This window comes from Saccopteryx bilineata, chromosome 5 (genome assembly GCF_036850765.1).
Source record: "Saccopteryx bilineata isolate mSacBil1 chromosome 5, mSacBil1_pri_phased_curated, whole genome shotgun sequence".
Classification (NCBI taxonomy): domain Eukaryota; kingdom Metazoa; phylum Chordata; class Mammalia; order Chiroptera; family Emballonuridae; genus Saccopteryx; species Saccopteryx bilineata.
Window position 1 is genome coordinate 207,922,763 of NC_089494.1, and position 14,888 is coordinate 207,937,650.

The 14,888-nt window shown below is 35.4% G+C and overlaps 1 protein-coding gene across 4 annotated transcripts in view; it reads right to left on the reverse strand.

Moving 5' to 3' along the window:
- USO1 (USO1 vesicle transport factor) overlaps positions 1–14,888 on the reverse strand; it is an 81,163-nt gene that overhangs the window by 18,495 nt on the left and 47,780 nt on the right. For 2 of the 4 annotated variants that reach the window (XM_066232906.1, XM_066232905.1), the window contains exons 9-14: positions 14,270–14,448; positions 9,250–9,390; positions 7,341–7,429; positions 6,823–6,977; positions 6,191–6,402; positions 4,740–4,760 (exon numbers count right to left, since the gene is read on the reverse strand). In XM_066232906.1, coding sequence (XP_066089003.1) covers positions 4,740–4,760; positions 6,191–6,402; positions 6,823–6,977; positions 7,341–7,429; positions 9,250–9,390; positions 14,270–14,448 — 797 coding nt within the window. The remainder of the gene's footprint in view (positions 1–4,739; positions 4,761–6,190; positions 6,403–6,822; positions 6,978–7,340; positions 7,430–9,249; positions 9,391–14,269; positions 14,449–14,888) is intronic. The other 2 variants (XM_066232908.1, XM_066232909.1) reach the window with 1 other exon arrangement.

Consider the following 14,888-nt stretch of genomic DNA (forward strand, 5'->3'; position numbering starts at 1 on the left):
CCCCCCCTTTTTTTTTTTTTTCATTTTTCTGAAGCTGGAAACAGGGAGAGACAGTCAGACAGACTCCCGCATGCGCCCGACCGGGATCCACCCGGCACGCCCACCATGGGGCGACGCTCTGCCCATCCTGGGCATCGCCATGTTGCGACCAGAGCCACTCTAGCGCCTGAGGCAGAGGCCACAGAGCCATCCCCAGCGCCTGGGCCATCTTTGCTCCAATGAAGCCTTGGCTGCGGGAGGGGAAGAGAGAGACAGAGAGGAAAGCGTGGCGGAGGGGTGGAGAAGCAAATGGGCGCTTCTCCTGTGTGCCCTGGCCAGGAATCGAACCTGGGTCCTCCGCACGCTAGGCCGACGCTCTACCGCTGAGCCAACCGGCCAGGGCCTCAACCCCTTCTAAAATAAAACTTTTAAAAAGGTATGTATGAAAACCTAAATGAGGAAAATTGAAAAACATCCCAAAAGAGCACAAAAGAAGACATAAATTAATGGAAAGAAAACATGTTTAGATAGAAAAACTCAAGACCATGAATATATTAATTCTATATTAATTTATAAAATTAATAAAAAATTAAAATTGTGACCCAAATAAAAATACCAAATAATTATTTTTTCTCTGGCACTAAACAACCCAGTTCTCAAGTTCATATAGAAACATAAACAAGCGAGAATAACTAGAGAAACTGTAAAAAATAAAAAGGAGCAATCAGGTGATACTAATTCATGAATATAATCAGCATCAATCATCAGAGGGTTACAGATGGACTTAAAAAATATTGAGACAATTAGAGAGCTATCTAAAAGATTTGAAGATCCATATCTAATTTATTGAGGAAAATGGAACAAAGATTTAAATGCAAAAAATTAAACCATAAGTTATAAGATGGAAATATGAAAAAATTCCTTAAAATCTTGAAGTGGGAAAGGCCTTTTTAAGTATGACATAAAATGTAGAGATAGTAAAAGTGATACAAAAAAAAAAAATCCAGAACAAAACTCCAAATTCAAAAGACAAATCACATCTCAGGAAAACTGTATTTGTAAGTTATCACAAATAAGGGTTCACTTACTTAATAAAATGAGTTCCTATAAACCAGCGGTTCTCAACCTGTGGGTCGCGACCCTGGCGGGGGTCGAACGACCAAAACACAGGGGTCGCCTAAAGCCATCAGAAAATACATATTTATTATACAATACATTTTTAAATAAAATATGTATTTCGGAAAATACATATTTATTATACAATACGTTTTTAAATAAAATATGTATTTCAGAAAATACATATTTATTATACAATACGTTTTTAAATAAAATATGTATTTCCGATGGCTTTAGGCGACCCCTGTGTTTTGGTCGTTCGACCCCCGCCAGGGTCGCAACCCACAGGTTGAGAACCGCTGCTATAAACAATAAATGATTAACAATCCAATGGAAAAATGGGTAGATGAAATATAAAAAAGATTTGACAAAAAAAACTTCTACTTGTGTACAAACATACAGAAATCAATTCAACCTTTCAATAAGAGAAATGCAACTTAGAACTTAATGACATAACATTTTTCACCGCTTGTCATATTGGCAAAAATACAAGTCTGACTGTGGGGAAACAGATAATCTAGTGCACTGCAGTCTTATTTCACTTAGCTAATGAAAGTGTAAAATGGCACTAAGAGATAAAAAAACAATCACCACCAAGGTGCAGGATAGTGGATGTGCATAAAAAGCACTTGAAAAGAATAGAAGAAATGTCCTTTTCCTGGCAAATCATTTGAATAATGAGAGGTGGGGAACTAGGACAGGGGTGGGGCCAAGACTTCTTACTGTAAACCTTTTCATATCATTTTAATTACTAAACCATGTATTACTCATTTCAAAAGGACATACACATATTTTTAAAGGACTGAAGTGTTTTGTCTAGTTTTTTAAGAAAGAGAGATAGACAGGAAGGGAAAGAATGAGAATCATCAACTCATAGTTGTGTCATTTTAGTTTTTCACTGATTGCTAATTCTCATAAATTCCTTGATGGAGGAGTGGCCAGCTGAGCCAGTGGCCTCTTGCTAAAGCCACCAGTGACCCCGTGCTCAAGCTGGATGAGCCCGCTTTCAAGCCAGTGACTTTGGGGTTTTGAATCTGGGTCCTCACCATTCCAGGTTGACACTCTTTCCACTGTGCCATCATCAGTCAGGCGAAAAAACTGAAGTTTTAGTTTTAAGTGGCAGTAAGGTATTAGTGAAAAGGACATTTGGTTGGGAATTGGAAGAACCAAATCTTCTACTGTCCTATCTTGTACCTGTTCAATATGCTATGTGGGCCCCAATTTTCTCATTGGATTAAATGATCTCACTAAGAGGATACCAGGATTTATAGCGATTCTAAAACTCAACAGCCATAAAACCTTACTTTTCTTCCACATCCTTAAATAAGGCTAATAGTTAATACCTATCTCATAGAGTTGTGGAGAGGATTAAACACACGGAAAAGACTTAAAACAGTGCATGGAACACAGTAACAGCTCCTCAAATGCTATAAAATATTATCACCCTTTCTAGCTCTGCAATTCTATGGCTCTCTACCTATAAGCATATTAAAAGCAGAACTAATACTCCAAATTTAAAATAGATGCCAAAATAAAGTTTTAACTGAGAAAATAAAAAATAATATTAATTGCTGGGATAGTTTTTTTTCTTTACCTCCATGAAATAAATACAGGCAGTCCTGCTTTGTGGAGTTAATAGAAACCCATGCATATTGAAAACATGCAAAGTAAAGACTATGTAATAATGCTATTATGTGCAGACTACATTATTCTGATGTTCATCAAACCATGACATAAAATAGAGAAAAATGGGAGATAATTAAATGTCCAAAACTAAGGAGATGGTTACCTAACCTATGGTGTATCTATTTGGTGAAGTATTATACAATCACATAAAGTGATGTTGACTTAGTGTTCAACATGACAAATGCCTGTAAGAAAAAATGCAGAACATAAAGTGGAGTAATGTATGATCACTGCTCTATAATTAACAGTACAAAAAAAATTTTACCATTAGTTATCTTTGGGTAGAATGAAGAATATTATTTTCTTTCCACTATTTCCCAAAATGAAAAGAAAAATTAACCATTAATGAGTACAAAAATATTAAAGTATTTGTCCAGTGTATCACTATAAAATGTTAAAAATAAGATCAACATAAAAAAATCCTATTCAAGCCGCTCTATTCCTTCAAAATAAAATCAGAAATTGGGCATTAAAAGCTATCATAACCTTCTGTGTCATTGCTCTCTGATCATCTGATTGATTCTTTACAAGATAAACACCTAGAACAGCTAAAAGCCACATCACACTCTCTGACTAAAACTATTCATTTTATTTATGTTTACATATTTGTCTATTTGTTTAAGTCAAGGAAAAGTATATATCTCTTCCTAGGCCCCTATAGTGTATGAACGATTGAAGATACCTGGAAAAACAAATGGATGCTGAAATTTTAATTTCAGAGCATCCTGAGGGTTTAGTTACTAGAAATCACAAATTTTATTGAATGGAAGAAAACTACAAATTAAATAAGTGAAGCTGAATTATCTTTACATAAGCTATTGTTTCTCCTATTATAGTTTCAAAATAAAAGTATCTCTTATTTCTATTTTGTGGATTTCAAATTTAGTATTTTTTCATACTTTATAAAACACGAGAAGCCAACATTTTAATCTTCTAGTGTTAAAGTATTAAAATGGGATTCTAGAGTATTATGATGAGATTCACTTTCTAGTGGTAGCCTCTGGGGATAGAGAATAGGAAAGGGACTTGATGGCACTTTCTAGTTCAATGAATATGTTATACATTGTGTTCTGGGTGGTGGTTACAGAGATACATTCAATCACCAAAAATCATCAGATTGAACACTAAGGTCTGCATTTTACTGTGTGTAAATTATACATATAGGATACTCCCCTCCCTTCTTAAATGACTGACATGTATAATTATAAAATTCTGGAGGCCAAATATATCTGTGTGAGTCACTTACATGTGTTAATCATGCTCATACACAAAGCTACAACTCCTAACAGAATCTCAGTTATTATTACCCACACCAAAACTGAACACATGCCCAAATATGGACTTTAAGGTACACTCCTTTTTATAAACACTCCAAAAAACAAAACAATCCAATCTAACAAATAACATTCCCCTCACCCCACACACGTACCCCAATGGTAGTTACAGTATATAGGTTAGATCCAAAATAACCCATATCTTTAATTTAAAATCTTTCAAATTACAAAATTATACTTACTATTGTACATTTTCAAAATCTTGATTAATATAAAAACATCACATTCTTTCATATACTAATTAACTAAAGGCAAAAATCTTAATCTTAAATTTTACTAACTTTGAAATGGTTTTAAGGGAAATGAAGCAAGCTTGGGTGAAAAAAACACAAAACACCACCGAAAAGCCCAAACCAAAGAATTCCTTAAAGTGTAAGCATACTCCCAGAGGAAGCACAGCATAGCTTCAGACTGTTATTCCCACAGTTCTGAGAAAAACCACTACAATGTCCCAAGGAGAAAAACTGGAGATCCACTATGACAGAGGTCAACTTACTGGCACATAGAAGTGTGAGTAGAATAAACTTCAAACAAGCAGTTAAAAAAAACCAATCAGCAAACCCAAGACAAAGAGAAGCCTTGTTGTAAGAGGAAAACGCCTGCGTTTACACAAGTGATACATACCCGTCTGTCGATCTTATCACCCTGCAAATTATACATTAAAAATTATTCATAAATATGACTGCTTCAGAAAAATTTAAATCTAGAAAAATTCCTCACATACAGTCTACAAACTCTAGCCAATAATTTGGGACAGGACAGTTCTAATCTTTTACTACACAACAATGCATATATATTAGAGGAGAAAGAATCGTTTTATAGCACTTTGATTACTAAGAATAGGCAGACACCACTATCTTGAGTATTTATTGTGCATTAATTATGATTACAGTGTTAGAGGAAAGTCTGCAGTGATGGTGGTTAGAAGCTAATTACTGTTTGGTTTAAGAAAAGCTGTTTTCAACAAACATCAATATGAAAATGCCAAGTATTCAGTAAGTAAAAATGTGAATATTTTTGTATAGTTTTTTAAAGAACACTAAGAGATAAATGAGAAATAAAAGATATATGGATACTTTATCTAAAGCCATACCACCCTGAAAAGATTAACTTTAATTGAAGTAACCCAATTTTAAATAATAAAGGGAGTTTTCAGATCTCTTTTCATTTAGTTAAGTTTAAAGCTTTCATTTATCACTTCCTATGAATGGCAGTGATATTTCTTTAAAGCTAAGAATAAAATAATTCCAAAAATGTAGCAAATTTATAAGTGGAGGAGGACACAGAGCATTATCATGGGGAGGGGGTCAGACAATTCCAGTGGATATAGCAATTTAGACTTAGCCACATTCTTACTTCCCCCGAGTGACTCTGAAATTGATGCCTTTTATGCTGTTGCTAAAACATGAACTTAAATTGTTCAACGGCAAGGCTGCCTCATAAGGGCAAATCATCTAACAGTCAGTGATATTCCTAAATGCTTTAGCATCCATACATCCAGACTATTGTTCTTACCAGTAACCTAAATGAATGCAAATATTTTTAGTTATGCTTTTCTCTGTCTTACTAGGTAAATTATATGCCTTTGAGAGCTCACAAACACAAAGGGGTATACAGTTTAACTATATAAGCAATCGACTGGTATTCTTTGTTTTCTGAGAGGAAGATCAATTACTCTGGAATTTGAAAAGGGAAGGCCACAGCTATGAACCACTTTATTCTATTTCCTCTCTTAAAATAACCTAAATTAAGCTACTGAGCAGAGAGAGAGAGAATGACATGCAAGAACACTGTGGATGATTTAAAAAGAAAAAAACAATAAACACCTCTGCCTAGAATATGTATTTCCATAAGGATGCAGACCTTGTTAACTATTTGGCAAAACTATTCTTGTAAAAATATGTATGGCTTTTTCTCCACAAAAAGGAGAAAAAGGAGCTAGTAAGCAGGTAATCCTTGCCTCTTTCCTTTTTTATCTGCATCTACTAAGAACACTGTTAAATTTTTATATCACTGGATTCAAAATGTATAGCAAACCTTTTCCCACCATTAGAGAGGTTCACTGGCTACTTTACCTGTGAAAGGATGTTGGTGCACTGTTGCAATAAAGACACTGGAGGGTTTCCAATACTTGTAGCCAGTTGAACCCTGAGCAGCTGTTCTTTCTGGATGGCATTTTCTTGCAAAGCATGGGCAAGGGCCACAGCAGCACACCAGTTTGAAAGTGAATCAGTAGAAAACAAACCTCCGCATAATAACTGACCAGCCGAGACTGAATTACCTGTTGCTACAAAGATGGTAGGCAGATGAATTAATAACAGAAAAATTTATGTTATCCACACAGAGAAAAAGAATATAAAATGCTATCTAAAAATCTGCTGATTAGTAGTATTAAGTAACATTTTTCAAAGTCTGCTTTTTAAAACAAAATGAAAGATGCCAAAAACGACCTTGGAAGAAAAGCAGCAGAATAAAGAAACAGAACACTTTAGGCATCGTTGATAATGGTAATATTTCAGAATATTTTAATCTTAATTAAACACTACATTTCTAAAGCAAATTCAAGGACATGTCATATTTTAAATTTTTACTACATCCAGGGTCTTCTTTTTTCTTTTTATTTAATCATTTATGACCTATTTTACCATTAAAAGCTGCAAATACAATTATTTACTTTTTAAACAGGAATTAGAACTAAATCATTTACCATCAATGGTGGAAGGTAGAAGTGTTGACACAATTTCTCCTTGTCCTTTTTGGTTTTTATATAAGAAACACTGGAAGCAGTAGAGAACAGCACAGCGCAATACAAATGGCTGCCTTTCATTAACCATAGACATGAGAAGTACTACAATTGCCGGTCTGTTCATTTAAAAAGAAAAGAAGAAAAAGAAACATTGCAACCCAAGTGCACAAATCAACATTTTGTTGACTGAAAAGACCATAACCAGAACACCAGCAAGTTAAGTATTTCCATCTCCATTTCACAGAAAGGGCAACGCAGCTTAGCTTTGCTTACAGCACACTGCCAGGAAGGGGAGGAAGGGACACGTAAGCCCAAATACATACGTGCCAAAGACACTAACTTCTAAATACCAACATATTTACCTGGTCAGGTAATTTCTAGTGTCAAAACACAACTGAACTTAATAAGATGTACATGTGAGATACCCCAAAATAACTCTTTACTTCCTCAGTAGAATCTCAATATTTCCCTTTTCGTACCTTGGAGGGTTTGAAGGTGCATTTACAGAAGCAAAGTAGTCTTGGTTTACTTGGCAGCCTCGAATAACTTCTGATACTGTATTAATGGTCTATTAAATGGGAAAAACAATTTCGAGAAAGTAAGTTAAGGAAGGAAGCCTGTTTTCAAAAGAAGAAACTGTTAACTCTCTGCATTTGGCTTTTCAATGCCAAATTTCAGACACCAAAAAAAAATGAGTGACCTCATATAATTTTGTAATATTTTCTTGAGATAACATTTAAAAAAAATTAAGTGTAGGCCTCTAATTAAAAATTAACACTTGACCATACAATTTAAAATCTCAAAAAACAAATATTAACATCCTTGAGAGAATTTATTTCTACAGAACAAAAAAGGATGCTGTAAAATAAAATCAGAAAACAAATTTAAAAGGTAACAAAGATTTAATTTAGGAATGAAGTTGAAAAACCTCTAAGAAAGTAGAATAAAAAAACAAACTGGGTCCAGAAAGTCCAATAACCTATCCATAGAGTTGCAAATATAGAAGAGAAAAAAGGAAAGTATCAAGAAATACAAAAAACATCCTCAAAACTGAAAGAAATATATCTCCAGCTTCCAAGAGTCGGTACAGTGAGTGTCCTTTCAAATAATTGGAGGAAAAAAGATCTGTAGAAGAGTACATCATCAGTAAAGTTCAGAAATAAAGATTCCAAAAGTTTGAGAGAGAAAGAGCAGGTTATATAAAAAGAATTAAGATTTAAAATGGCTTCAGACTTCAGCAACTCTGAATTAATGTTCTTAACGTTGAGTGTTAGTAATTCCCAACTCTGAATTTTATACCTAGCCAAGCTTTAAATTAATTCTGAAGGCAGAGGAATAACTGAGAGCTAAAAACACATTCTCTAGCTATTTACCCCTTTTCAGGAAGTTCAGTAAAATAAGATAATAAAACGAGGGGGAGGGAAAAGGACATGGACTCTGTAACTAAAGAATCCAAGTCCAGGGAGAGGTCAGAGACAATCCTAGGGGGAGAGGTGAACGTCCAGGACAAGAGCTGTGCGACAGAAGCAGAGAATGACCAGTCACACTGGAGCAGGATGACGGAAGGCGTCCCAAAAAAGGTCTGGGATGGGAAATGGTATGTTAAGCATATCACAATATTAATACACATAGAAACACAGAAAATCACTACAATGAAAAAAAGGACACTATTATAACACAGACAAAAAAAAGTAATATTAAAAAAAGACATAGGTCTCTCTGTCTGGCTTAACAGGGAACAGTATTAATATATTTGTAAAACTATAAACCAGAGTATTAATTTAAATTTAAATTACTGAGTGACAGGAGGAAGTCAAGTGGGAGGGTTATACAGGGTAGTGGGACTGAATGTAGGAAGGAGTGAGGCTGAAGACATCTGTTTTTGTTATAAAACTTTTATTACAAGTACTTTTAATGTGCATGTGTTAATTTGAGAAAAGTAAAAAGATAATTTAAATATACCAAACATTTCTTTTCTTCAAATTAACTACTATTTCTTAAAAGGCAAGAAATAGAAATTGCCATATGTCAGGAAAAAGAATTTACTTTTCTATGAATAAGACTACTTAAGATTTAAGTTTTGACTAAGTCATATTGTTCTCAAAATTAAAAACATAAATCATATTGTTCACGTCTGCTGAAAAGAATAAAATTAATGAGAAATCTTTGATGCTTTAACATTATTTATATATTAAACTTGAGGAATGAGTCTACCTTTCAGAATTGACACTGTTATCATTATGCTTATTATATTTTAGTAGGATCAATAAGAAATTTAATATAAAAAGTTAACTTTTCTGGTTTTTCCTTCAGCTAATATAAAATTCTTTCTAATGATCCCCTGGATTTAAACTGCCACAGTGCTGTCCCCATCTTTGTTCAGTTTACCTCAGTCAGGATATCAGCAGGAACGCCAGTGGCCATTAGGATGGTGCAGAGCTGCTGCAGTAAGCCACACTGGAACATGGCTTTCTGGCAGCTACTGGTAGCACCAGGGGGGTTGGTGGGAGATACCAGGACACGAACAAGCTGCAAAAGAAAGACAAAAATTGTCTTTTAAAGATCAAAAAGACTTTCAAAAAGTGTTGAGGCAACTTTGACTTAGAGGAGTAAAAAATCTATGAAAGATTCCTTCACCGGCTCAGCCAGAGCTGGCTGCTCTTCCTTTCTGTCCTCATGGCAATATTCTGTTATAGAGTATACTACATTATGCTGTGTGCTTAAGTTTGTCTCCTTTACGTGACTGTGAACTCCTGGAGTAGAAACTACCTGTCATTTTTGTATCCCAAGTGACAAGCAGAGTTCTGTAACCTAGTGCATATTCAACAAATGAATGAATGAATGAATAAGTAACAAGGTGATAATCTACCAAAGTAAGGTTTCTTAGTGAAGTAAGAATGAACAGCCTAATTATACAGCAGATCTGAAAATACAATGGGCCAAGGTGTGATAAATTCCTCTTAAATTGGAAAGATTTAAAGAAAGGAGAAAACTAACAAATGGAGAACATGGTAGGAGATTCATGCATTAGGCAAGGGGTTGGCTGTATTGCTTGTTAATGCTAATTAAGTCCCCAATTCTGATCTTTTTTTTTTTTTTTTTTTTTTTCTTTTTTTTTTTTTTTTTCATTTTTCTGAAGCTGGAAACAGGGAGAGACAGTCAGACAGACTCCCGCATGCGCCCGACCGGGATCCACCCGGCACGCCCACCATGGGGCGAGGCTCTGCCCACCAGGGGGCGATGCTCTGCCCATCCTGGGCGTCGCCATGTTGCGACTAGAGCCACTCTAGCGCCTGAGGCAGAGGCCACAGAGCCATCCCCAGCGCCCGGGCCATCTTTGCTCCAGTGGAGCCTTGGCTGCGGGAGGGGAAGAGAGAGACAGAGAGGAAAGTGCGGCGGAGGGGTGGAGAAGCAAATGGGCGCTTCTCCTGTGTGCCCTGGCCGGGAATCGAACCCGGGTCCTCCGCACGCTAGGCCGATGCTCTACCGCTGAGCCAACCGGCCAGGGCCCCCAATTCTGATCTTATGATTAGTCTGAACTTAAATATAAATATGAAATTTCAGAAACATGTAAAATGTCATCCCAAACAAATGCTCAGCAGTTAAATCTTCAAAATAATTATATGATATATATTGCATTTTAAAACGTTATATATATATATATAATATTATACATCAAGATCAAATGGGATATTTATAATAATTATTATATAAATTAATAAATTGCTGTCACTAAAGAGAGGCTGTAGGATTATACATTGGTTCCTGACCTTGGGTCTTTCTTAAGATTTCTGTGTATTTTTTTGTTGTTCTATTTTTTTAATTTATTCATTTTTAGAGAGTGGTGGGATTGAGAGAAAGAGAGAGAGACAAAGAGAGAGATAAAGGGGGAGGAGCAGGAAGCATCAACTTCCATATATGCCTTAACCGGGTAAGCCAGAGGTTTCAAACCTGAGACCTCAGCGTTCCAGGTCGATGCTTTACCCACTGCACCACAACTGGTCAGGCTGCTGTTGTTCTATTTTAAACTTATTCTTCTCCTATCCCTACTTAAAAAAAAATTTTTTTTAAAGCAAACACCAAGCTATTATTTCTCCCACAAATATTTCTTTATGTATCTATGATATAGATTTTAAAACAGTCATAAAGCCATTATTACATCTAACAAAATCAGTATTTTTTATTATAACCTAAGTGCAGTTGGATATCTTTACTAATGAAGTAAATACAGAAAAAAAGTTAATTATCAAATCTCTAGATGACAGAGAAGTAGGAAGAATGTTTGAAAAAAGAGGAAGTACTTATAAGAAAGCAGATTTTGATTCTTTGTGTGGATTAAGTTTTTAATAATTAAAACTACCCAACAGTGAAAAAAATGCTCTCTTAAGGTAATGAGCTTTCTGAGAGTCACTGGCAGCATCTATCCAAAAAAAGCACAGAACAGATTCCTGTAAGGACAGGAGGCAGAACTAGACAGTAAACTATTATTAAAAAAAAAAATTAAATGTTTTATGACTAAAAAGCTTTTCAAAAAGATGTTTCCCCAATATGCAAAATCTGAATGAAATATCCTTAATCAGATCAATTTCAATTTTTACTGGCTTGGAATTCAATCATAATTTTAACCACAATGATGAATAATTCCAGTTAGGGTGTATCTATCTAAATAGGATAATTTATGACGCATTTTCATTTGCTGCATAACAGAACTTCAAATGCAATCAATCCTGAATATAGCTATAAAGAAAGAACATTCTTATGTATTAAAAAGCAGAAGATACCTGTGGCCTGTGAAGTCATGAGTGAGTCCATCAACTACTCAATCTCTGAGGTGGAGAATATAGTATTGAATTAAATTCAGTTTATTTTGAAGTTTGTTCTTTATGATTAATATCTAGCTGGTTTATATACTTAAAAAGTTTAATTTATTGAGTTTTGAGAGAGAGAGAGAAAGATTGATTTGTTGTTCCATTTATTACACATTTAATTCACTGGCTGATTCTTGCATGTGCCCTGACCGGGATTGAGGCTGAAACCTTGGCCTATCGGGACAATGCTCTAACTGAGCTACTCGGCCAGGGCTTTAGTTTACTCACTTTTTAAAAGTAAAGGATGCTTAACCAACTTACTACATAGCTAGAATATTGTATTTTTCTGTTTACATACAACACTTTATGCTAAAATTTTTCTTGGTTTTATATATATGTTACTATTATTTATTTTTAAAGAGAAAGGCAGGGAGAGTGACAGAGAGACAAGAACATCGAGCTGTTCCTACAAGTGCCCTGACCAGGGATCAAATTGGCAACCTCTGTGCTTCGGGACAATGCTACAACCAACCAAGCCATCCATCCAGGGCTTAATTTTTATTCATTCATTGTTGAGAGACAGACAGAGAAAGAGAGAGGAGTGGAGAAAGGAAGCCCTCATCTATCGTTCCACACAGTCATGCATTCACTGGTTGCTTCCCATGTATGCCATGACCAGGATCAAACCTGCAACCTTATTTTGGGATGATGCTCTAACCGACTGAGCTACCCAGCCAGGACAGTATATACTAGTTTATACTAACTATACTTTTTAAACAGTGACATTGTATTAAAAAATAATCCTTTTAAAAAAAATTTATGGCCCTGGACGGTTGGCTCAGTGGACAGGGCGTGGGCCTGGTGTGCAGACCATTCTGGGTTCAATTCCCAGTCAAGACACACATGAGAAGTGACCATCTGCTTCTCTCCCCTACCTGTACCCCTTTTCTCTCTCTTTCTCTCACGTAGCCAGTGGCTTGACTGATTCCAGTGTTGGCCTGGGCACTGAGAATAGCCCACCTGATTCAAGCATTGGCCCAAGACAGGGCTTGCTGGGTGAACCCTGCTTGGGGCTCATGCAGGAGTCTATCTCCTCTCACTTAAAACAAAAAACTGTTGATTTTTAGAGAGAGAGAGAGAGAGATAGAAACATAGTTCTGTTAATGTAAGTGTCCTGACCAGAAATTGAACCCACAACTTTTGTACAACAGGACGATGCTCTAACCAACTGAGTCATCTAGCCAGAGCTCAAAATAATTCTTTACATAGTATACTAAACTATAAAACATGAATAGACTCCTCAAGCAGTTTAAATTTTCACTGTTTGACAGGAAATATATAAGTTTTTTGCACATAATCAGATCCCTTCACTCTTTCTAATCATATTTTGAAAATTACTTTTCTATAGGAATTTCCCTTATCAAGAAAGCAGTGTTGAATAAAAGTATCAAGCTTACCTTTTGGGATGTTATTTCTAAAATAAAAAAAAACGAATAAAGTCTTGAAATGTGTAATACTGACATGTGAAAATAGAAATGAAGTTGAGAGTATAAATAGAAAGATTCTGCCCATGTTCTCCTGCAAAATATTTCCTAACAGTGTTTAGGCATATTCTAAGTAGGGTAACTATACCATTTATTATGCAAATTGGGACACTTCAAGTGAAGGAGGACACTATGAGTAATTATAAAATGAATATTGTCCTGGCAAACTGGGGCATATGATGACTCTAAATATCAATCAAACCTATGTAGGCAACTCCAGGCATGCAACAATTTTCAGATTCTAGTTACTAGAGAGATTAACAATCTATTCAATAGTTCTGTGGAACACAGCTTCAGAGATGCAGGCATGCTCAGAGAAATGCGAAGACCTGTCAGAATCACCAGAGCCAGTAAGTTAGAAGGCTGGTCTAAACTTAAGTGTTTGGAGTAGGGGAATTCAATAAAGGAATAAATAAGTAAAATGCCTCAAAGAACTTCATAATTTTTTCTGATGCAGAAATAATCTGGGCTCTTATTGTCTGCACTTTTACTATCTATCACCATAAATCTTAAATAAAATGACAGGTGATGTGTCAATTTAACTTGCATTGGACTTAAAACTCAGACTATCAATATTTGGGGGGAGGGACATTATCATTTAGTGCCTAGCTCTCAGTAAATGTTTACTGAATGAAGGTATTTGTTAATCTTAATATTCTGAATATTAAAATTTATACCGGAGCCTTAATAGAAAAAAGCACATTTAAAAAATTCAAATCAACACCATAACAGACTATCATCTGTTATAAAACTCATCAGGAAACTTGTGTTTGGATTTGCTTTAAAATAATCCTGCTGGGCAAGAGAAGGGAATAAAAAATGAAACAAAATTGCCTGATATAATAATTATTGAAGCTGAGTGGTGTGTTTATGTATGTGTAGAAGGGTGAGGTAGTTCTTGATTTCTGGAGTATAACTGGAAATTTCCATAGAAAAGAAAAAAAATTTTAAAGTCCACCTGAAACCTTCTGAATTTATTGAACACGAGCAGTTGACTTTTCCTTGAAAGGATTACTGTCAAAATTCTTAACACATTTATGTCTAAGTTCAGTATACCTGTAGCATTAGGTGCAGGTTTGTTACTTTCTGTGCAGACCAGCCAGAATTTTCATCTCCAACCTCAAACCAAGGTTTCATACGTTGAATATATGAGCCTTCTTTAAAAAAATTTTGATTGGAATTGTTGTTTTTTAACAAGTTTTGAAGCAAAATCAGACAATCTTCCACTACTATACCTGAGGAAAGAATGTAAAATGGAAGCATTAAGGCTTATAAAACCTGAAGGAAAAATCAATCTCTAAACATTAAAAAAAGAAAGAAAAATCTCCGTGGTCAACATCTCTTTCAGCATGGCAAGGCGGACAGCTTGCCCTGGCTGGTGACAGCTACAGTCTGTGTGCTCTTTCTCAGGTCCTCCAGTGATCCTGTATGTCTATGTTCAACTACGCACATTTGAGTTACCTAGATGATTCATATTATTTTCTTCAAATCCCAGATTAAACACAATTTCCTCAGAAATAATTATCAAAACCCAGTAACTAGGTTAGTTAGCACCACTAGCTACATGCTTTCACATTAGCCTACTCCTTTTATTACGATGCAGTATGTGTCTTCTCCACTAGCTTATAATTCATGAAGACAGGAATCTGTGAATACCCTACGATAGTGGTTGGCA